The sequence below is a fragment of the Microtus oregoni genome, unplaced genomic scaffold (assembly GCF_018167655.1).
Source record: "Microtus oregoni isolate MIOR12 unplaced genomic scaffold, Mior012 000049F_ref0000343, whole genome shotgun sequence".
NCBI classification, from domain to species: Eukaryota; Metazoa; Chordata; class Mammalia; order Rodentia; family Cricetidae; genus Microtus; species Microtus oregoni.
In genome coordinates, this window is record NW_024543223.1 from 2,484,352 (window position 1) to 2,508,144 (window position 23,793).

At 45.9% G+C, this 23,793-nt stretch overlaps 1 protein-coding gene across 4 annotated transcripts in view; it reads left to right on the top strand.

Annotated features, from left to right (window-relative positions):
• LOC121436452 (protein SFI1 homolog) overlaps positions 1 to 23,793 on the top strand; it is a 64,900-nt gene that overhangs the window by 31,889 nt on the left and 9,218 nt on the right. For all 4 annotated transcript variants that reach the window (XR_005972706.1, XM_041636373.1, XM_041636374.1 and 1 more), the window contains exons 9-21: positions 1,158 to 1,314; positions 4,635 to 4,796; positions 7,377 to 7,447; positions 8,535 to 8,627; positions 12,191 to 12,288; positions 14,550 to 14,616; positions 18,713 to 18,843; positions 19,535 to 19,616; positions 19,865 to 20,043; positions 20,507 to 20,582; positions 21,042 to 21,137; positions 21,474 to 21,550; positions 22,469 to 22,571. Coding sequence is in view for 3 of the 4 variants with exons in the window: in XM_041636373.1 (XP_041492307.1) it covers positions 1,158 to 1,314; positions 4,635 to 4,796; positions 7,377 to 7,447; positions 8,535 to 8,627; positions 12,191 to 12,288; positions 14,550 to 14,616; positions 18,713 to 18,843; positions 19,535 to 19,616; positions 19,865 to 20,043; positions 20,507 to 20,582; positions 21,042 to 21,137; positions 21,474 to 21,550; positions 22,469 to 22,571 (1,392 nt within the window). In the remaining variant the exon portion in view is untranslated. The remainder of the gene's footprint in view (positions 1 to 1,157; positions 1,315 to 4,634; positions 4,797 to 7,376; positions 7,448 to 8,534; positions 8,628 to 12,190; positions 12,289 to 14,549; positions 14,617 to 18,712; positions 18,844 to 19,534; positions 19,617 to 19,864; positions 20,044 to 20,506; positions 20,583 to 21,041; positions 21,138 to 21,473; positions 21,551 to 22,468; positions 22,572 to 23,793) is intronic.

A 23,793-nucleotide genomic window follows, 5' to 3' on the forward strand; every position in this document is an offset into this window, starting at 1 on the left:
GAAATCCGGTCCTCTGCAAGAACAGTTTTCCCTCTTAATCACTGACTCATATCTCTAGCCCCCTGCCTCATTTTTGGGGGGACTTGGAAGAATGATATTCACCTAAGAGGAGGGAAGTAAGAGGTATAACAGATTTAGAAAAAGATAAGAAATCTCTATATTCAAACTAGGGCATGAGTTATCTTTGCCTATATGTAACCTTCTCATAGGTCCACATTTTGAATAATTTTAAGGGAATCCTGTTGTCCACTCTCACCTTTACAGGCTCCCTTTCCTGAAATGTAAGAGAACGGCATCCCCAGTACCACTTCCAAGGAAAAGACAGGCCTGCATTCATCGTAAACTTGGATTTACTATGTATTACACCCAGGGTGTCATTTAGTTTCATTATTCTGTGTGTGTGTGTGTGTTGTGTGTGTGTGTGTGTGTGTGTGTGTGTATGTGTGTGTGTAAATTTGTATGTCTGTACATCATGTATGTGCCTGGCACCTCAGAGGACAGAAGAGGGTGACAGATTCTCTGGAGCTGAAGTTACAGATGGTTTTGAGCCGCCTATGGGTGCTGGGAACTGGACCTGAGTCCTTTGTAAGAGCAAAAACCATTGAACTATCTTTCTATCCCTACCCCTACCCCATTATGCCTTTTTTAGCACAAAACTTTTATTATCTGTGGTTGCATGGAACTATCATAGAAATTTCACACTAGCTGCTGACATCAGCATTTGTTCTATCGGATCCATTTCCTTCACAGCTCCCTAGCATCTATGTCTTCATCCCTTGTGTAGGTAGGCCATCTCCATGTCTTCCTTCAGCCAAGTCACCAGGGCAGCTGGGCTCGGAAGCTTCACCCTAAACCCATCATGTACTTGCTACTTTCTTCTCCTCCTCCCCAACCCCACCTCTTTGTAGCTCTGGCTGTCATGGAACTTGCTCTGCAGACTAGGCTTGCCCTAACTCAGAGATCCTCCTGAGTGGGTGCTGGGAGGTGTGTGCTCCCTTACCTGGCTGTAAGTTACTTTTTACAGCTTCTCTTTTTTGTTTGTAACTTCTTTGTTCCCTCTAGTTTGTTTTGTTTTGTTTGAGGCAGGATCTCACATAGCCCAGGCTGACCTCAAACCCACTGTGTGGCTGAGAATGACATTGATCTGGTCTTTTCAGGCATGGTCACGATGGCAAGAGCAGCTCCTAAATAGCCAGCAGGAAAGAGGGAAGGTGGTCACTGCTGTGCGACACCATCAGTGCTGTCAGAAGCAGAGATCTTTGAAGGCTTGGCTTCAGTACCTCCACATCTGCAGGGTAAAGAGATGGCAGAACGGTGAGTAAGAAGCCTGGGCCTCCAAGCTTGGCCTGGTCAGAGCAATCTCTCCACTGCCTGTGGCCCTCCATGAAGAGGAAACCGAATGCCTTACACCACAATTTGGACAGCAGGAAATTTAGAAAAGTACATCACCCTTGGTTCTTCTCATTTATTTCCATTTGGCTTTCCCTAGCATGCCTAACTTATATTCAAATAGTCTTAATGTATTGATTCTTTTATATTTAATTTCAAATGCTAACTTTTCGTATTGTGATGGGTATGATCATATCTACAGTTTTTTATTGTGCTTGTTTTTTTTTGTTTTTGTTTTTCGAGACAGGGTTTCTCTGTGGTTTTGGAGCCTGTCCTGGAACTAGCTCTTGTAGACCAGGCTGGTCTCGAACTCACAGAGATCCGCCTGGCTCTGCCTCCCGAGTGCTGGGATTAAAGGTGTGTGCCACCACCGCCTGGCTATTGTGCTTGTTTTTACATTGTATTTCTTCTTTATCAAGAATGCCAGTTTTAATGATTACTTGTATTTTTAGAATGACTTGCTTTCTTTGTCTTATTAATACAGTGTTTATCACCTTTCTCTCTGTCAAACCTTGTGCTAATTACTTTCCCAGACTTCCTGGGACGGTACAGGAAAGGGAACATATACAATAGAGGAGACATGGGAGAAGGGGCTATGTCAGGTGGGGTCGGGACAGCAGCTTCGTGTGTTGACAATGATGAGGAGGACACCTTTAGGCAAAAGAGCCCCCAGATCTCTGAGAGGACAAAGCAAAGAATCAAGGAGAAGAGCTGTTGCTTCAGAAAAGGGTTTCTGGTGTACCCAGTGATGAGACTCCCCAAATAGACCCAGTTCAGCTCAGAGACAACCACCCCAACTGTCAGGCCAGCCCTAATGAACCTGGCTGCTGTGCTGATGTCCCTTGAAATGACACTGGTTTGGAAGCTGTAGCTAGCATGAGTAAGAGTGAGATCTGAGACTGCCAAACCAAGGCTCTCGTTCTTCAGTGTCTCTGTTTGAGCAGCACTTCAGCTAGTGATTAACTTCATTGCTGAGTTCAGGAGTGGGTACATTTTCAGGAGTGACAGACTATGTACCTTGTTTTACTTCTTTCTCTGTGGCTTGCTATGTAGCTAGGTAGCTGGCCCCTGGAGTCTTCCTCTCTTCTTTTTTCTTGCTCCTCGATCTTTTCTTCCCAGATCTCTCCTCCTTTTTATTCTCTCTGCCTGCTAGCTTCACTATCCTTTCTCCTGCCTTGCTATTGGCCATTCATTCTTTATTAGACCGTCAGGTGTTTTAGCCAGGCAGAGTAACACAACTTCACAGAGTTAAGCAAATGCAACATAAAAGAATGCAACACATCTTTGCATCATGAAACAAATGTTGCACAGCACAAACAAATGTAATGCATCTTTAACTACTGTTTTACAACACACAGTGGCCTGGTATTGCTGACCACAGCTCCATATGGTGGATCTGAAGCCACAGCTCCCACAAGGCCCTAACTCCAGGCTAACTGGCTCTGTCACCTCGTTTCTGATTTTAGACAAGGGGCTATGTTCCTTCTCCACATCTTATGGCCTCAGGGAAAGCCTTGGATCAGCCCAGCCCTCAACACATACTTGGATTATTTGAATGTGTCCTCCCTTATGCAAATACATATAATTTGTGTATTGAAATTTTTTATCTTGGTTTTTCGAGACAGGATCTCTCTATGTAGCTCTGACTGTCCTGCAACTTGCTCTGTAGACCAGGCTGGCCTCGAACAGAGATCCACCTACTTCTGCCACCTGAGAACTAAGACCATCACCATCCAGCATGATATTGAAATGTTTTTTTTTTTTTTAAATATATTTATTTATTTATTATGTATACAATATTCTGTCTGTGTGTATGTCTGCAGGCCAGAAGAGGGCACCAGACCTCATTCCAGATGGTTGTGAGCCACCATGTGGTTGCCGGGAATTGAACTCAGGACCTTTGGAAGAGTAGGCAATGCTCTTAAACACTGAGCCATCTCTCCAGCCCCCTATTGAAATGTTTTTTAAAACATTTTAAGTTTAAATGAAAAGGAAAGAAAAAAATTAACATATTACAAGTTTGGCATGTGGGATTCTCATTGGTGCCATCATTGTGGTTTGGTTTCCCAAACAGTTTTAGGGTTAATAATCCCTAGTGTTAAGGATTAGATCGACCCAAGGCTTTCCTTCTCGAAAACCAGGAATCTGCTTGGCATAAGACAACTTATGTAAGTCTTCCTGACCACAGCTTTCCTGTCGTCTTTATCTTCTCATCTCCTGGCCTCCTCCCCTTAGGACCCTGTCACTGAGAACAGCTTGCTAGTCCAGGTCACCCTAGGAGCATGATCTGTGATGCTTTTTATAAGCAAGCTTGTTGAGTTTACACAGAAGCGAATCAAACACTGTACCCCTAGGTTAGGTGCTCAGGCTCTTGTCCAAGTGATCATTTACCTCCTAGACTACCAACATTGGCTCATAGAGCATAGTGGAGCTAGCTCAACTCCACAGCTGCCCAAGACTGGAGCACAAAGGCTGTTAGGCTCTTTAGCATGATGGTCTTCAATCACATGCCTCAAACAACAGCCTACTTTGGAGGGCTCAATTTACCAGCTGTCAGCTGATTAGTGTTGGAAGGACGTGTATCTGGCAGCTAGGGTCAGTATGGCTGAAAGCTCAGGAGTCTTTTGCCAACATAATCACTGGAGTGGTATGTTGTTTCCTTGGAGACTGAGCCTATCCAGAACCCTCCAAGTAGAGACAAAAATCAGACAGTGTTTGAAAGTGTTGGTTATCATTCTTACATATCAGCAGCTAACTAGCAGCCTCTGCCCTTGGGGAGAAAATATATTTCTCCTGCTCAGGGATGGTACCGTCCACAATGGATTGGGCCCCCCTATACTAGTGAAAAAAACAACAAAAAATAACCACTGGCGTCACAGACATGCCACAGTCCAGTTTGATGGAGATAGTCAACCGTTCCCTCTTCCCAGATGTGTGAAGTTGGCAACCAGGATTAGCCATCACACTTCCCTAAAACTGCAGCCCTTTTGTCTTGGAAAGAGAATTCTAGAGGTCAAATAACCTTCTAGTGTCTAGACAACTCTTCTGTGTGTGGTGTTTGGGGTTGACCCAAGGAGCCTTACATTTAAAGCACACACTTTCTCTCTGCTACATCGTCAACCTGTAATAAGGATTCTTCATGGGAGTGCTCTTGAATCCCTGCTCTTTGTCAATAGTAGGGTCCAGCCTTTGTGTCGTTTCCCTGCTGTGGGGAGCAGTACTTAAGAATTATTTCTCTATTGCAGAAATGGCTGCACAATTCCATCGTGTCACTGTGCTCCAGTTACATTTCTGTGACTGGCAGTGGGCCTGGGAGTGGAGGCAGAGCTTGTTTGCCCACCAGGCCTTGGTGGAGAAACTGGCCCAGAAGATGGCCCTGCGGAGGGCCTTTGCACACTGGAAGCACTGTATCCTTTGCACTGGCCTGTTCATCATGCTGCTCCCCTCCTCCCCCAGAATGTCCACAGTGTGTGGATCTGGATACCTCAGCTACACATCCTTACATTTGTCCATCCAAGTCTTGATTCATGTTGAACTCCAACTTAAGTTCTTGTATTTGGTGTCTTGGGTAGGTTTCTCTTGCTGTGATAGACTTTATGACCAACAGCTAAGTGGAGAGGAAAGGGTTTGTTTCATCTGACAGCTCACAGTCCATCATGAAGAGAAGTTGGGGTAGGAACTGAAGGAGAGGAACGATGCTCACTGGTTTGCTCTGTAAGACTTGCTCAACATACTTCTTCTTTTCCTGAGACAGGGTTTCGCTGTGTAGCTTTGGAGCCTGTCCTGGAGCTCATATTGTAGACCAGGCTGGCCTCAAACTCACAGAGATCTACCTGCCTCTGCCTTCCAAGTGCTGGGATTAAAGGTGTGTGCCACCCCTACTTGACCCTCAGCCTGCTTCTTAAACAACCCAGGACCACCTGCCCAGCATTGGCACCACTCACGGGCTGGGCCCTACCACATCAGTCATCAATCAAGAAAATGTCCCATAGACTTGGTACAGGCCAATCTGATAGAGGTATCTTCCCAGATAGAGTCCCTTTCCCCAGTGATTTTGGCTGGCCAAATTTACAGACAAACTAAGCACCTGAGGGAAACGAAAGACTCATAGCACTCCTTGTCCAGTGGGAAAAGAGATATGAAAATGGTCTTGACAGTGATAGAGCTCCTAAGGGCTTGACCCATAACCAAGCCTGTGTACCCAGCACTCAGGAACAGTGAGGCAGAAGGATCTTAAATCTAGACCAGCCTGACTACACATCCAGACTCTATCTCAGACTTTTTTGTTTTGTATTTTAAAGTAAAAAGTACCCAGTGGTAGTGTCTCACACCTTTAATCCCAGCACTCGGGAGGCAGAGGCAGGTGGATCTCTGAGTTCGAGGCTAGCCTGTTCTACAGAGTGAGTTCCAGGTCAGGCTCCAAAGCTGCACGGAGAAACCCTGTCTCTAAAGAAACCAACAAAAATAATAATAAAGTAAAAGATTTCTGGCCTCCCAGGAGGTTCAAGTAAGGAATCACATCTGAACTGAATGTAAGTCCTAGGTGACCATAAATTTTAGCAGAGGCTGGGTGTTTACCCAGGTTTACTGGTGAGGCATGATGGCACACACTTTGAATCTCAGCACTTGGGGCAGAGGCAGGCAGATCTCTGAGTTTGAGGCCAACCTGGTCAACATAATGAGTTCCAGGCCAGCCAAGGCTACATAGTGAGAACCTGTCTCAGAAAAAAAAAAAAAATGTGTGGTGAGTATGGCTCATGGGACAGTCATTGTGGTCTGGGACCTCCCATAGAGCCCTGTGTGCCACACTCAGGGATTTACTCCTTATCCTGGGAAGTTTTCCATAAGAATCATTGCCCTTGAATTTGTGCTTTAGCCAAGATGTTCCTAGAACCAGTGAGATAGCTTGCTACCGAGCCTCATAACCTGAGCTTGCACCTTGGAGCCCACTTGGCAGGAGGAAAGAACAGATGGCTGCAAGTTGTCCTCTGGCCTTCACTGTGGCACATGCATGCACGCAAACACAGATAAATGTAATCTGAAGTTTTGGGATTTTTATTTATTTATTTTTGTCTTGTTTTGTTTGGTTTGGTTTTTTAGACAGGGTTTTTTTTTGTTTGTTTGTTTTTTTCTCTCTGTGTAGTTTTGTCTGTCCTGGAACTCACTCTGTAGACCAGGCTGGCCTCGAACTCATAGAGATCCACCTGCCTCTGTCTCCCAAGTGCTAGGATTAAAGGCATGCACGCCCCCTGCCATACATGATGTTTTTAAAAAGAATATGGGCCTAGATTAGAGGAGAGAGGCTGCCCAGAGAGCCCAGCTTTGTGAGGACTCATGTGAGGGACAAATCAGGTGCTGGGCAGAAGAGAAGCAGGCCGTGAGAGACGTTCAGGAACAGAGCATATGGGTTGTTTAGCTGAGTATGTGAGGATTACGAGATTAGAAAAGATATGAAAATATCTAACGCTCCCAGCTCAATCATCTTACCGGATCATGATGCCAAACCATCAAGGCTGCTGGCTCGGTGATGATTCCAAATGCTTGTTGAACTTGGTGGCAGGTTACCTCAGACTCTGCCTTTCATTGGATGGGTGTCAAGAGGGTGGAGGCATGACCTGGCTCTTTGTTAGCATTCCTCTGTGCTTCCCTGAATTGCCAGAAGGAGACAGGTGGTTATCAGCCTACCTAGCAGGCCTGTTATGCTAGAGCCATGCCCTTTATGTGTATGAATATTTTGTTCGCATGCATGTATGAGCACCATGTGTGCCTGTTGGATCCCCTGGAACTGGGGTTATGGATGGTTGTGAGCCATTTTGTAGGTGCTGGGAATCGAACCCCGACGCTTTGAGAGTAAAAGCCATCTCTCTTAACCACTGAGCCATCTCTCCCACCCCAAGCCATGCCCTTTAGGTGGCTCACAGGAAGCATTCTTATTGTGTCGGGCCAGGAGCCTTGTGAGACTGGAGGCCTTAACGGAATTTCTGCAGACATGCTGCTGCAGGCAGAAGGGGCTGCCCAGCATGCAGCGGCAGAAGAACACCACCGGCACTACCTCCTGGTAATAAGAGTACCGGGGTCTGGGGCAGCCGTGGTGGCATCCACTTAGCACTCCTCCCTTATACTAGCCCCTGTGTGCAGTCAGTTCTGAGTGGCTGTAGTCTGTGTTCACATTTTGAAACTGGGAGTCAGGGATGTGGAGTTGTTAAGGGACCTCCGAGGGGATATGATCCTGGGGCTTTACAGTCAGCCTCTTTTGAGTGGCAGAGACCCAGTGTATAACACAGACAGAAGTCCTGATCCTAAGTCTGAATCAAGGTCTGGAGAGTTGGGTCCTGTCCTGTGGACTGTCCCCACCTCAGGAACTGGCCTTCAGAGACTTTAGGAGCCTCTGCTGCTCCACAGAACACAATTGGGAAATCCCTGACCCAATCCAGCCTCTTCCCTCTGGTGCTTTGCTTAGGTAGTGACAGAATAGGGAATGTGGACCCAAGGGTTCTAGTGTCTTTTGTTTCTGTGATAAAATATCCCAGTAAAAGCAAGTCAGAGATGACAAGAATTCATTTAAGCACACAGTTGAAGGTACAGTCTGTCAAGGCAGCAGGAACTTGAAACAGCTGGTTAAGTTGCTCAGCTGCCTTTCTCTATGCATGCAGCCCTGGATCCCAGCCAGGAGTGAGGTGGGTCTGCACACTTCTGTGAACCAGTCCCCCAGTAGGTGGGGCCAGAGGCCTGATCCCACCCGGTCCTAGCTGCCATCAAGTTGACAATGGGTATCCTTCATCACAGACTCAGTTTATTCTGACAAGCCACATTTATAGTTATGCAAATGAATATACACATTAACTCTAGGGGGTTCCCAAGTCTGGGACTAACAGCATGGGTGTTATACCCACCCAGTGTTCAACCTTTTTAGAATTCTTTTTCCTGTGGGTCATGGGGAGTCAGTCTCCTGTTCAGAGGTGACTGAACAGAGGGCGTGTTTTTGTGTGAAGCCAGTATTACTGAGAGCTAGGTAGGTTCGCTTCTATTAGGTACAAAGTAGAGAAACTCCAGAGAAACCGCAGAGGCTTCCGATGCTGCTTTCCTTGTTCACACGTCTGCAGACACTGATGCTTCTTTTCAATCCGTGTCATTTCTGTGTGCAGCATTCTTGCTTCAGAGCCTTAAAAGATAATGTGACCCAGGCACGTCTCTGGCGAATAAGAAGGAACCTTGCTCACCAGCTGCGTGATACTACGGTGAGACTTGCCCCCCCAGACAGGGCCTTGCTGTGTGGTTAGCTCAGGCCAGCCTCGAACTCACTGTATAGCTGGTCTTGAGTTCACAGTACTCCGGAGTCCTGTAATTATATGTGTGCACATTGTGCATGGCACTTCATTTACACTTTAGACTCCAAAATAGCAATGCCTATTTTCTTTGTTAATCTGCATCTGCTAATAGAGAAATTTGTTTTAGCCTTTTAGGGCTCTCCACTCACCCCACCTCACTCCAGTCTACTAAGAAAATCAGTACTTGCCAGGTGGTGGTGGCGCATGCCTTTGATCCCCATACTCAGGAGGCAGAGGCAGGTGGACCTCTGAGAGTTCAAGGCCAGCTTGGTCTACAAAGTGAGTTCCAGGACAGACAGCACTGCACAGAGAAACTGTCTCAAAAAAGAAAACAAACAAAAATAATGAAAGGAAGGAAGGAGAGAGAGAGAGAAAGAAAAAAGAAAGAAAGAAAGAAAAGAAAGAAAGAAAATCAGTACTCGGCCCAGATGATTACGCTTTTCACCCTGTTCAGGGCACCCCAGGTAATATAAACTGCTGAACCCTGTGTGTGTTCACCAAGGGCAATGACTCTCTTTGTTGGTTTTGTCTCTGAGTGTCGATTTCTTCCTTTTTTTTTTTTTTAAATAAGCACATAGTAAAACAGAAAGAACTAGTATAATGGTCTATGTACTGCTTAGATTCAATATTCATTAAATATTTGCTTCAAATTTTCTTCCAAACAATTTCAAAGAAAGTTATAAAAACACTTAAATACTTCAGCATGAATCAACCCCAAACAAGCAATTTTTTTTTACATACCACAGATCTTTATAATTTCTAACAAAATTAACAGCAGTCTTCTACTGCCATCCAGGTCCTTTTCAGATTTCCACAATTGTCCCTCAGATTGTCTTTTCACTTTAGGATTCAGTCAGGGCTCACATGGTACATTTGTTGTTACTCATTTGTCTGTCCGAAGACAGCCTTTCCATATAACCTGGAACTGTCTCCCCTTCCATCTTCCTGCCCCTCCTCCCCCCGCCTCTGCCACGGGAACACATGACTGTGCTTCCATGGTCATGTCTCCTCATTCTCCAAAGCTAGAGCTTCAGGCTGTTGTGAGCCAACTGATGTCGGTGCTAGGAACCAAACTCTGGTCTTTTAAAATATCAGCAAGTACCTTAACTGCTGAGTTGTCTCTCCAGTCCCCGGTTCTTATGTTTTTGAGTTGTAGCAACACACATAAAAGTTGTAATTTTTAAAAAACTGTACATTTATGTCTGTATGTGTATGTATGTATATGTGTGTGTGTGGAGGGGGGCAGGAGGAAGTAAGGGAAGGAGGTGCTCAGAAACTGGCTCTCTGCTTCCATGGTATGGGTTCCTATGTTCATATGTTCCTCAGCTGGGTCAGATTTGCATCACAAGTGTCTTTACCCACTTCAACATCTTGCTGGACCAAAAATATACTATTTTGATAGCAAGTTCTAGACCAGCCAGGACTTCTGACTCTTAAAAACACAACCAAATTTGCATTGTACACATGGACCACCAGTTCCATTGTTCTGTTGGCAGCTACTTTTTTACTTTCTCTCCCTATCAGTTTGATGTTTTGAAGACTTCAAAGAGAATCATTAACTATTTGTTCTTTTGTGACTGGCGTATTTCACTTAGCATAATGTATACCTTTTCCTTGACAATGACCTTGGCTCTTTGAAGACATCAGGCTAGTTGTTTTTATTATATCCTCATTCTCAATATGTCTGTTCTTTTTTGTTTTTGTTGTTGTTGTTTTGATTTTTTTATTTTCAAGACAGGGTTTCTCTGTGTAACAGCCCTGGCTGTCCTGGAACTTGCTCCGTAGGCTAGACTCACAGAGACCTGCCTGCCTCTGTCTGCCAAGTGCTGGGATTAAAAGTGTGTGCTACCATGCCTGGCTTGTTTGTTCCTTTTTTATATCACTTAATTTTCCTGTATCTGTGTAGTTCTTATAAATGAGACAGTAGACCCAGAGGGTTAGACATGGAAGTTAAACACTTTGACAGCAACTTCGTAAGTGCCAATATGTAAGGAGTTTTATTTTTTATTATTTTTTTAAGGATTTATTTATTTATTATGTATACAACATTCTGCCTCCATGTATGCCTGCATCCCAGAAGAGGGCGACAGATCTCATTACAGATGGTTGTGAGCCACCATGTGGTTGCTGGGAATTGAACTCAGGACCTCTGGAAAAGCAGCCAGTGCTCTTATCCTCTGAGCCATCTCTCTGATGGAGGAAGGTCATTGGCTAATAAAGGAACTGCCTTGGCCCATTTTATTGGTTAGATGAAGGCGTAAGTCATAAACAATGCCACACCAGTTTGGAATTATGATTAATAGGGTGGTATTTATTTAAAGGGGAAAAAACTTACAGATCACCGTCAGCCCTCTGCACAACCAGGAAGGGAGTCTAGTCGCCGGCGGAGCAGGAAGTGAAGAGAGAGAGGAGAGGGAAGTGGCTGCTTTTTTAAAGGGAGAGAGACCACGCCCCAATGGGCTGGTATCTCAGCGGCGATAGGCTGGAGGAGTGGGAGGACCTCCCATAACAGTTAGAACATAGGTAGGTGGAGTAAACAGAACAGAATGCTGGGAGGAAGAGGAAGTGAGCTCAGACTCCACAGCTCTCCTCTTGGGAGCAGATGCCTCAGAGAGACGCCATGCTCCCCGCTCCTGGGAAGATGCACGCAATGAAGCTCTGACCCAGGATGGACGTAGGCTAGAATCTTCCCGGTAAGAGCGGTGCTACACAGATGATAAGAAATGGGCTAGTCCAGGTGCGAGAGTTAGCCTACAAGAGGCTAGATAGAAATGGGCCAAGCAGTGTTTAAATGAATACAGTTTGTGTGTTGTTATTTCGGGCATAAGCTAGCCAAGCAGGTGGCCGGGGTGCTGGGAACGCAGCCCCGCCGCTCTTATTACTACATCTCTCCAGCCCAAGAGTTTTAATTTTTAAAATGACTTTGAAAAATGGTATTACAGGGCTTGATAGATGCCTCAGAGTTTAAAAGCACTGGCTGTTTCTCCAGAGGTCCTGAGTTCAATTCCCAGCAACCACATGGTGGCTCATAACCATCTATAATGGAATCTGGTGTCTTCTTCTGGTGTTTGAGCATACTTGCAGGCAGAACACTGCATGCATAATAAATAGAGATCCATTTAAAATAAAAAAAAAAAGGTACTGTCTGCTGAGCAGCATAGTACAGTATCTATAATCATAGCGCTTGAGAGATGGAGACAAGGGAATCATGTGTTTAAGCCTGGGCTACATAGTGAGATCCTGTTTCCAAAAAAAAAAAAAAAAATTCTTCTATAACACCCAGACTTGTTTTTATGTGGCTGTCTACTTGAAGAGCCATTTATACTGGCCCAGAGCATGGCTCCCTAGGCCAGCAGTGTGACTGGGCTGCTCCCTGTGGGAGGTCACAGTGTGCTGGGGGGTGGCACTTACACTCAGAGGCCTCCTCTCACTTCTCACTATGATACACTTGTTTTCTTCCTGCCATTCTGCAGCTGCTTCGTAGGTTCTGGAACCTCTGGCAGTGTCAACTTGAGCTGAGGGAAGAGAGAATGCAGCCTTCCTCACTGCATGCAGCCTGGACCCACTACAGGTAGGAGCTCAGCTCAGCCGTGGGCTCACTAGGGACCCCGGGTAATTCTGACAGGGTTTTTCAGGAGGAAGTGACTACTCTGGCATGAGTTAGCTTCTCAACTCAGAAAGGCCTTTTAGCCAGGTGTGGACTAGGCCCCTCGTCTTAGTACTCAGGAGACAGCAGCAGGTGGATCTCTGTGTGTTCAAGACCAGTTTGGTCTACATAGCAGGATTTAGGGCAGTCAGGGATGCACAGCGAGACCTGTGTGTATCTTTGCTTGCATCTTCTCTTGTGCACGTATCATACTTGCATAGGACTGTCACCTAGAACAAAACAGAAAACAAACAAGCAAGCAAACAAAAAATATAAGGGGTTTATCTTGGTGAAGTTCACACTATTAGTAATGGCTCCTGGGTGTGGTTGCTTTTGGCAGGTCACGTGGGAGGTGAGATGATGCAATTTGCATTGGATCTTGTCCACCTCTGAATGTGCCTATTTGATCACTACCACTGCCTCCATTCTTCTGCAGGCCTTTGGTACTTGTCCACTGTGACTAGTGATGTAGCTCAGTGCAAAGTGCTTGCTTAACATAGGGAAGGTGAGTTTGAGCTCCTGCACTGCAGCGAAAGATTTTAATGTCAGGTTAGGATGATATTTGGGGCTAGGTCTTCCTGGAAATAAGGAATATCCTTGATTGTTAAGAGCCAGTCATTCTATTAAATACATCTTTTTATTTTATTATTTTTGTTTTTCTTGTTTTGTTTTTTTTTTGTTTTTTTTTTTTTTTTTTTTTGAGACAGGGTTTCTCTGTAGCTTTTGGTTCCTGTCCTGGAACTAGCTCTTGTAGACCAGGCTGGCCTCGAACTCACAAAGGTCCGCCTGCCTCTGCCTCCCTAGTGCTGGGATTAAAGGCGTGCGCCACCACCGCCCAGCTTTATTTTTGTTTTTCAAGACAGGGTTTCCCTATGTAGCCATGGCTATCCTGGAACTCGCTCTGTAGATCAGGCTAGTCTTGAACTCACAGAGATCCACCTGCCTGTGCCTCCTGAGTGCTAGGATTAAAGAAGTGTGCTGCCTCTGCCTAACAAATACATTTATTTTTAAGTAAATATCTATGAAGAAAAATTAAAAATATATAGAAATGGAAATAAAAGTTGCGAGGCTGTCTTCCTCCAGCCCCTTAGCCCAGACTCTTGCTGCAGAGACGTTCATCATGTTAAATAATGTCTCGACCTTCACCTCCAGTGTCATTAGTGTAACTTGCAGCTACTGGTCCAATTTTGTTTTGTTTTTTTTTTACTATTTATCTACTTATTGTTTTAGGGATCCAGCCCAGCACTTTTCACATGCTAAGCATGCGTTTTACCACAAAACTGTATCCCCAGCTTCAGAGCATATCTTTAATGAGTCAATAAGAATCCTAATATTTGGGACTGGAGAGATTGCTCAGTACTGGAGAGCACTGGCTGCCTTTCCAGAGGACCCAGATCAGTTCCCAGAATGCACATGGTGGCCACAGCCATCTGTAACTCTAGTTCCAGGGGACCCAGTGCTCTGTATGGGCACCAGACACATGTGGTGCACATACATACATGCAGGGAAACACTTACACACATAAGATTTATCTCTCTCTCTTTTTTTTCTGCGCTGGGATTGAACCTAGTTCCTCACACGTGCTAAGCAAGGTCTCCACCACTGAGATACATCTGTGTCCTGTGGTTTTAAAAGCACCCATAAAATTTAAAAAAACAAAAAAAAAAGCCTGACTCAGAGTTGTCAAGGTGCCATTATTCTAAGTCCTGGCATACAAGGCCAAGCATGTATCATCGCACTCAGTATCTCTGTGTGCTGAGAGTCCTAATAAACCCTCAAGGGTGCTGTAACAGGAGGTGTCCTCTCTTAAGTCCCAGACGCACTGTGCTTGGTGGTTTAATTAGGTTCCCAGTGAGCTGCCAGGGGTTAGAGTGTGGTTCAGCAGTGGGTACTTGCTTGGCATAGGTGAAGCCCTGCAAAAAATCAACGAAACAGACCTCAAGAAAATGCTGGAAGTTTAAAACCAGCCAAAGCCCAAGGTCAGGAGATGATGACTTCATGTTAGTAAGTTCTTCATTTTCCTCTCTCCGAGGATGTAACCAGTAAGCAGTAAGCCCTGGGGTGCCCTGAACCCTCAGGAAGTAACTGTACCTAGAAGCAGCTGCCTTATAAACAGTACACTCTTACAGCTCAACACCTGACAGTGCCAATACACAGTTCTCTGGTTTTCTTGTGTTTTCTTCCAGGATGACAGTCCTACGCAAGTGTGTCAGGGTGTGGTTACGATATGTGCGCCAGAGAAGATGCCAGCAGGTACAAAGCACACCAAAGCAGGCAGTTCAGCACCTACTAGTGGGATTTTCTGAGTTTGGGAAGATGGTTGGGAAAGGCTATGCCAGGAGACCTGGTTCTGTTTTTGGGGTTACTGTATTTGGAGGGAACTGTAAAACCATGGAGTTGTTTCCTCCAGCCCAAGTCCCATTCCTTCATTGCTGGAAGACATAGACGCTGTTGGGGGTAAGGAGTGGCTCCTCCCAGGCTTTTAGGTCTTCACTCACTTCCCTTTGTTTTCTGTACCCACCTGTCCCATTCCCCTAATGCTGGTATTATGGAGTGTGCCACCCTGCCTGCTCCCCACGGAAGAGATGCCTACTGCATACCAGCTTTGCCTTAGACTGTGCCTTTATTAAGGGTATAATAGAATTCTTGCTCCCTCAGCCATAAGCTAGGGTAGCAGGGAAGTGTGACTTGCAGGTCATTTCGGACAGTTGGGCACAGGTTTCTGGAATGCTAAATGAAGACTTTGTAAAACATGTGTGTGTAGTTGGGCAGTGATGGCGCACACCTTTAATCCCAGCTCTTCAGAGGCAGAGGCAGGCGGATCTCTGTGAGTTCGAGGCTAGCTTGGTCTACAAAGTGAGTTCCAGGACAGCCAGGGCTGTTACACAGAAACCCTGTCGTGAAAAACCAAAAATAAATAAATAGTAACTAAAAAGTGTGTGTGTGTGATATATGCAGGTGAAGGTGTCAGATCCCTTAGAGCTGGACTAGTGCTGTTTTGTTTTTTGAGACAGGGTTTCTCTGAAGCTTTGGAGCCTGTCCTGGAACTAGCTCTTGTAGACCAGGCTGGCCTCGAACTCACAGAGATCCGCCTGCCTCTGTCTCCCAAGTGTTGGGATTAAAGGTGTGCACCACCACCGCCCAGCAACAAGCTGGTTTTGAGTTGCTTGATGAGAGTGCCAAAGAGCAGAAATTGCTCTTGACAACTGAGTCATCTCTTTAGCCCCCAAATGGAAGATATTGACATCAGAGTGACACTTAGTAGGGATGTTGGTGCATTTGATGATGATCTGTCCTTGGCAGTGGGTAAGAGGATGACACAAGCTACACTCCCTTGGTTGTTTTGACACTGTCCTCCTTCCCCTGTCAACATCATCTGCTGCTACCATCAGACTGGCACATTTGTGGATAGAATGGGAATGGGAGCTAAGGGCACAGATGCTTCTTAGCTCCTGTCTTGTCTCCATTGCTGCCTTCTGTCATTTCTGACTGTGTGCTTCTGCTCCTTGCTGTACCTGTAGTTCTCTGTAGCTCACGACTCTGTCAGCTTAGGTGCGCTCTCGAACCCTTGCTTGTCACTCTGCATTAACATAGCTCTATGCTAACTTTTCTTTTCAGTTAACCTGTAGCCACTGCTTCTTTTGTTGTTGTTTTTTTCTGAGACAGGGTCTCTTTGTGTAGCCCTGGCTGTCCTGGAACTCACTCTGTAGACCAGGATGGCCTTGAAATCACAGAGATCCACCTGCCTCTGCTTCCTGAGTGCTGGGCTTGAAGGTGTGCACAATCACACCTGACTAGCCTTAGCTTCTTTTTTTTTTAATTGATATTTATTGAGCTCTACATTTTTCTGCTCCCCTCCCTGCCTCTCCCTTTCTTTCTTCAATCTTCCCCCAAAGTCCCCATGCTCCCAATTTACTCAGGAGATCTTGTCTTTCTCTACTTTCTACTTTCCATGTCGATTAGATCTATGTAAGTCTCTCTTAGTGTCCGCATTGTTGTCTAAATTCTCTGGGATTGTGGTTTGTAGGCTGACTTTCTTTGCTTTATGTTTAAAAACCACCTATGAGTGAGTACATGTAATAATTGTCTTTCTGGGTCTGGGTTACCTCACTCAAAAGGATATTTTCTAGCTCCATCCATTTTCCTGCAAAATTCAAGATGTTGTTATTTTTTTCTGCTGTGTAGTACTCCATTGTTTAAATGTACCACATTTTCCTTATTCATTCTTCAGTCGAGGGGTATTTAGGTTGTTTCCAGGTTCTGGCTATGACAAAGAAAGCTGTTATGAACATAGTTGAGCACGTGTCCTTGTGGCAAAACTGAGCATCCTTTGGATATATACCCAAAAGTGGTATTTATTACTGGGTCTTGAGGAAGATTGTTTCCTAATTTTCTGAGAAATCACCACACTGACATCCAAAGGGGTTGTACGAGCTTGCATTCCCACCAGCAGTGCAGAAGTGTTCCCTTTTCCCCACAACCTCTCCAGCATAAGTTGTCATCAGTGTTTTTGATTTTGGCCATTCTTACATGGAATCTCAGAATTGTTTTGATTTTCATTTCTCTGATGACTAAGGATGTTGAACATTTCCTTAAGTGTCTTTCAGCCATTTTAGATTCCTCTGTTGAGAGTTCCCTGTTTAGGTCTGTACTCCATTCTTTTTTATTGGATTATGTAATCTTTTGGTATCCAATTTCTTGAGTCTTTTGTATATTTTGGAGATCAGACCTCTGATGTGTGGTTAGTGAAGATCTTTTCCCATTCTGTAGGCTGTCGTTTTGTCTTGTTGACCGTGTCCTTTGCTTTACAGAAGCTTTTCAGTTTCAGGAGGTCCCATTTATTAATTGTTTCTCTCAGTGTCTATGCTGCTAGTGTTATATTTAGGAAGTGGTTCCCTGTGCCAATGCGTTCATGTGTATTTCCCACTTTCTCCTGTTTAAGGTTCAGTGTGGCTGACTTTATGTTGAGGTCTTTGATCCATTTGGACTTGAGTTTTGTGTATGGTGATAGATATGGATCTATTTTCATTCTTCTACATGTGGATATCCAGTTATGCCAGCACCACTTGTTAAATATGCTTTGATAAATAAATTTGATATTTTTTGCTTCTTTACCAAAGATCAGGTGTTAGAAGATGTGTGGATTGATATTCAAGTCTTCTATTCGGTTCCATTGGTCCTCCTGTCTGTTCTTATGCCAGTACCAGGCTGTTTTCAGTACTATAGCTCTTATTTATTTATTTATTTATTTATTTATTTATTTATTTATTGTTTTTTGAGACAGGGTTTCTCTGTGGTTTGGAGCCTGTCCTGGAGTACTATAGCTCTTTTGTAGAGTTTGAAGTCAGGGATTGTAATGCCTCCAGAAGTTCTTTTATTGTACAGGATTGTTTTGGCTATCCTGAATTTTTTGCTTTTCCGTATGAAGTTGAGTACCGTTCTTTCAAGGTCTTTGAAGAATTTTTCTGGGATTTTGCTGGGCATTGTGTTGAATCTGTAGATTGTTTTTGGTAAGATTGCCATTTTTACTTGTTAATTCTGCCTACGCAAGCATGGGATATCTTTCCACTTTCTGGTGTCTTTTTCAATTTCTTTCTTCAAAGATTTAAAGTTCTTATCATACAAGTCTTCCACTTGTTTGGTTAGAGTTACTCTGAGATATTTTATGCTATTTGTGGCTATTGTGAAGGGTGTTGATTCTCTGATTTCTTCCCCAGCCCTTTTATCGTCTATGTACAGGAGGGCTACTGATTTTTTTTTTTTGAGTTAATCGTGTATCCTGCTACATTGCTGAAAGTGTTTATGAGTTGTAGAAGTTCCTTGGTAGAATTTTTAGCCTTAACTTCTTAAGGGTATAGCCTGCCTGTCTTAGCCCAGCACAGTGCTCACCAGATGAGTGTTGATTCCTTTGCATGGATGAGCTGTCTTTGACCACATCAGAATGCTTCTGGGGCTTATCTGGAAGCTGGGTGTGGTGACACACACCTGTAATGCTATCACCCAAGGGGTAGAGGATTGCTGCCAAGTTTAAGGGCCTTTGGATTAGTGAGGTTCAGATCAACTCAAGCCTATCTCTCTATGTAGTCTTGGCTGTCCTGGAACTCACTATGTAGATCAGGATGGCCTCAAACTCAAAGAGATCTACCTGTCTCTTTGTCCTGAGTGCTGGAATTAAAGGGGTGCGCCACCACACCCAGCTCATGGTACATTTTTCACCTAGCTAATTGGCAAAGATCAAACATGACATTTCTTACTTGTGTGAGAAGCAAATCTTATCTCAGAAGAGTGTGACTCTGAACATTCATTTGAGAAAAGTAAATCACAAAAACCATTTGTCATTTTGTTTTAGCTACTGCGGGCCAGAGCAGATGGCCATTTCCAGCAAAGAGCACTGCCTGCCGCCTTCCATATGTGGTACAGACTTTGGCGATGGCGCCAGCGCAGTCGAGTCCTGCACACAAGAGCAGTGCGTTTTCACAGGTATGCTACGTAGTTAGTTTCTGTCTGGGACAGAGAATTCCAATTCAACTCTGCAAACTATAATGCCTTGGCTTCGCTTCACCGGTTTCCCAACCCCCAGTCCCTGGTTCCTCTGGCTTTCAGTAATGAGACCCTTTTGAACTTAAGTAGCAGGAAAATCAGTCAGGCTTACCCTCTTTATTACGAAGCAGCATGTGTCTGCCTCTGCGCTTGTCTCATGCGCACTGAGTTTGCTGTTAGTGCTGTGATGAGAACTTTGATGGAGCCTCACAATGTGTAATTTCCCTAAAGTATTGCGCTCCTATTCTGTAAGATATGGTCTTTTGGAGTCTAAGAACAGTGGTTCTCAAACCTGTGGGTTGTGACCCACTGGAGGGGTCAAATATGACCCTTTCACAGAGGTCACCCAAGACCATCAGAAAACACAGAGATATACATTACAATTCATAACAGTAGCAAAATTACAGTTATGAAGTAGCAACAAAAATAACTATAGTTGGGGTCATACAACATGAGGAACTGTGTTAAAGGGTGGCAGCATTGGGAAAGGCTGAGAGCCACTGTCTTAGACCCATAGTCATGCACAGAATTATAAAGGTCAAGGAGCCAAACCAGCCTCGATTAGATCTGTTTGTCTTTCTTTTGTAAGTGCTTTACTTTTAGTCCGTTTTTCTCATTTTCGTGTGTTTAGGGAAACATTAGAGAAGCAAGTATTTGCTATCTGGCAGCAGAAGATGTCTCAACATCGAGAAAACCGCTTGGCCGAGAGAATGGTGTGTAGCTCTCTCTTTGGGTTCTTGAGGGCAGGATCCATTTAAGCACTTGTCCTGGGCTGCTCTTCAGGAAGCTGCACAAACTCCAGCCTACCCTGCCAGGCTCCTGCCTGGTGCTCCTGAGCCTGGGATTATCTGGACATTCACAGGCAGCCTAGGGAAGCCGTTCTTTACTGGTCACAGATTCTCCCTTAGCCTCTGATCTGCTCTCCTCCTGGACTGGACTGTTTCCTCCTATCCTGTCTCAGGCTATACTGCAGGCAGAGCAGCAGGTTTTGCGGAGGTCCTGGTTCATGTGGCACCAGCAGGCAGCAGCATGTCACCAAGAGCGGGAGCGGCAAACCATGGCCTGTGCTCACCACCACAGCAGGCTGCTCAGGAAGGCTTTCTGCGTCTGGAGAGAGAGTGCCCAAGGATTGAGAACAGAGTGAGCAGCATTCTACTACAGAGCCCTCCCACCTTGGGCCAGCTTTGGCAGCGACTTCAAGTGTCCACCCATAGTCATGTGTCCCAGAAATTCAGCCTGAAACAGGGACAGCACCTTGGGCTCCATCCGTGTGCTCTCATGCTCAGAGTCCATGGAGAGTGACTGCGGTCAGTCACGGCACATAGAGCAATGAGCCCATCAGGTGGCTGACATCTGACTGGCGGGCAGGTTGTGGCAATTTTTACAAGACCACAAGACTACAGTGGGGAATGTTTACAGCCTATGTGTCTAAGGCAGAGCTGTCTGGCCTTGAAGCCATGAGGTTGCTTGCAAAATTTTGAATTGCTGTGCCCTTTCCTAGAAAGGCCCAGGTCATTAGACAGCTCTCACTCCCAGGTCTGCAGAGGGAGTCCTGAGGCCCCTGTGCTCTAGACCCTGCTGAGCTTCTTCTGTTTCCCCATAGGAGGATGGGCAGGACACTGGCTGCACGCTTCCACTCAGCAAGGCTCCTGCGTTGGTCCTGGAGCATGTGGAGCAAGGTACGGTTTCAGCAGGGGCACAGCCTGAGTGTGGCTTTTGGACAGGTGGAGCTGTTTGTCTGCATGACTCAGAGCAAGCAGATAGGCTCCTCCACAGTTCCTCTGGTCAAAGGCACATTGGGCAGTGCAAGCTCACTTTGTGAGGGATTGACTCAAGGTTTCTTGTCCTTAATGTGTCCGGCTGCTCTTATCTGAACTTACTGTAAAGATCTTGGCCTGGCATTCACATAAACTCTGCTAAGGGTGTAACATTGAAGCCAGCCCCTGTCCAGCATTTCCTGTTGGACACTTGCTCGTTTGATACCCACCAACCCCTAGGGAGATGGATGGATGGATGAGACTGAGGCTCAGTTAGTATATCCCCCTTACGTGAGCTCTCAGAATGTAACATAGAAACAGTGCTGCAGTGAACCTCCCCCAGCCCCAGGGCCCACAGTACCCACTCTTTCCTGTGCACAGTGCCTGGCTCTGAGGACAGAAGAGCAGCGAAAGCTGAGGCGGGCGGCTCTTCACAGTCAGCACACCCTGCTTCACAGGACTCTGCAGAAGTGGCTGGTAGGAGCCAGCACTTTTTTCCAGGTCTCCCTGCTTGGGGGTGGGAGTTTTCGGTAGTGTTCTTTGTTCATGTCCCTCCTGTCATCTGGCAAGGCTCAAACAGAACAGTACCCAAAAAGTGCTGCCTGGGTTATCAGCCTTCCTGGAAAGCTGGTTTCTATATGAGTCTAGCTCAGAGTTGGACCTTGTGGAACATTACAGTGGGAGGGGGTACTGGCCTTGGGATGGGGGCTTTCAACCTCTCCCTACTGTTTGAGAGCTCTGGGCAACGTACTTCTTGTACGAGGAGAAGTATGGCTGAAGGGTGGCCTCCAGTGACCTCCTCATCTCCCACAGACTTACCAGGACAGGGTGAGGAATGTGCTACAGGAGGTGGCAGCCAGGGAGAGGTGGCACAACAGGCAGCTGCTGAGGTGAGTCCCCAGTGCTGAGTCAGGTAGGGATGGGGGCAGTTCTGCCTCAGGCCATGCAGACAACTGCCTAGTCTGCTCAAGTGGGAGCTCTGGCTTTCTTGCTGCAAGTTCTGCATTTTCTGGCTCACCTCAGCATATCCTGGTCTCCCATGTGCAGGGTAACCTTGGAAGACAGCTGAGACACTAAGACACCTCACCCGAGACCCACATGGACCCCACTTGTCCTGTTGCTCTGAGCATTCTTTTGTCCCTGCCTCACACCTAATATCTTGTGCCCACTCCTGTGTGGAGTCTGCAGTCCTCTGTCAGCTCCCAGACAGTCCCTTCCAGCTGCCCCTCTAGAGTTACTCCGTGAGGACCATCTCTACCTCTCACCACTGGAGGGTCCTATAACCCAAGCTCTGAACTCACTCTTTTCCAGGTGGACAACCCGTTCCCTTTCCCTCTACATTTGCTCCGCACATGCTGTTCTAGCTGAGTGTAGGCTTGGACCTTGTGGACTTTAACACTGCCACTCCTGTGCAGTCCCACAAAGCTCCATGTAGTCCCTCAGAGAGACCAGAATGAGAAAGCAGGCCTCTGGCAAGTAGGCACTAGGGTTCATATGCCTCTTATCTCGATGTGAATCACCTGAATTGTTGCCATTTGGTTACAGCTGTGTTGTCTTTATCTCGAGAACTCCTGAAGACTCAGTGATGGCTTGGTGTACTGCTGGTGCCTAGTCCCGCCTAGTACCTAGCACAGAGCAGACACTGAGCATCTGTTGTTGGGTGCAGACAAGAGCATGAGCCTGAGGGACAATGGAACAGGTGCTTTCAGGCAGAGTCCTTACCCAGGAGAGGAGTAAGGGTGATTCACAGAAGTCTCCCAGACCTCCAAACTGGGGTCACTCTTCTCACCTGGCCCATGTCTTTGTAGGTGGGCATTACATCGTTGGAGGGAAAACACCATGGCCCGTTTGGATATGGCCAAAAAAACCTTCCAAGCAAGAGCCCAGTACAACAGGACCCTGTGCTCCAAGGTGAGGTACTAACTGGTCACCAGGAAGCTTGGGAGTCTCATTCCAGCAGCATGTGGTGTTGTGGGAGCTGCGGGTTGCATTCCTGCTGCCCCAGCTCCTGGTTGCCTGGCTAGCTTATGCCCTGAAATAACAACACACAAATTGTATTCTTTTAAACACTGCTTGGCCCATTAACTCTAGCCCTTACAGGCTAATTCTCATATCCCGATCAACCCATCTCTAATAATCTGTGTAGCATCAGTCTTACCGGGAAGATTCTAGCCTACGTCCATCCTGGGTTGGAGCTTCATCGATCGCGTCTGCTGGGGAGAGGGGAGCATGGCCTCTGAGCTCACTTCCTCTTCCTCCCAGCATTCTGTTCTGTTTACTCCTCCCACCTATGTTTTAACCTATGAGGCCAAGCAGTTTCTTTATTACTTAACCAATGACCTTCCTCCATCAATGTGGTGTTGGTACTTAATAAGGAACTCAGAGTGATATGCATGTCTGTAGGTACTGTATGTTTGTTTTTACTGAATTCGGAATCACTGTTCTTTAAAATAAAAATAACATCATATAGAAACCAAACTAGTTCTTGCCAGAGCCAGCACTTACCACGCCTGCACAACAACATTAAACGTTGATAAAGCCTCGAGGCCACTGAGATTCGGTGTCCTTGTTGGAAGAGTACCAGATCTTACTGACTGGCCCTGGAGGCTTGCTAGAAAGCATGGAGCATCCCAAGAAGTTCCTGGTCACCCATAGTTTGAAATGACTCAGACCACCTTGCTGCCTTGGCTGGGGTGATTGATGTATGGGAATACCCTGTTGGCTCCATGCTATGGATGAGCATGGTGTTGGGACATAATACAAAGAAGTGGTTCAGACAGAAACAGTAGCAGAGGCAGGCCATGGGTCATGACTGTTCAGAAGAAAGCAGATTGCTGGAAGCTCTTGAGTGGCTTAGGTCTACCTGCTGGTGGCCATGTAGTTCCCTGAGGAGGCAGCAGCTGCATTTGGTGAAGGCTGGCCTCAGAAATGCTCAAGACAGCCTGCTTGGCCCCTACCTTGGGAAGAGATGATCAGATCTAGTTGGGTTTAATGGTCCAAAGAGAGAGGCCACTCAGCTGGGAGTGGGGTATTATGACTATGAAGCTTCATCTGGCTTCCTGACTTTTTAAAATGTGTTTAGTGGTGCTGGAGAGATGGCTCAGTGGTTAAAAATACATGCTGTTCAAATCTC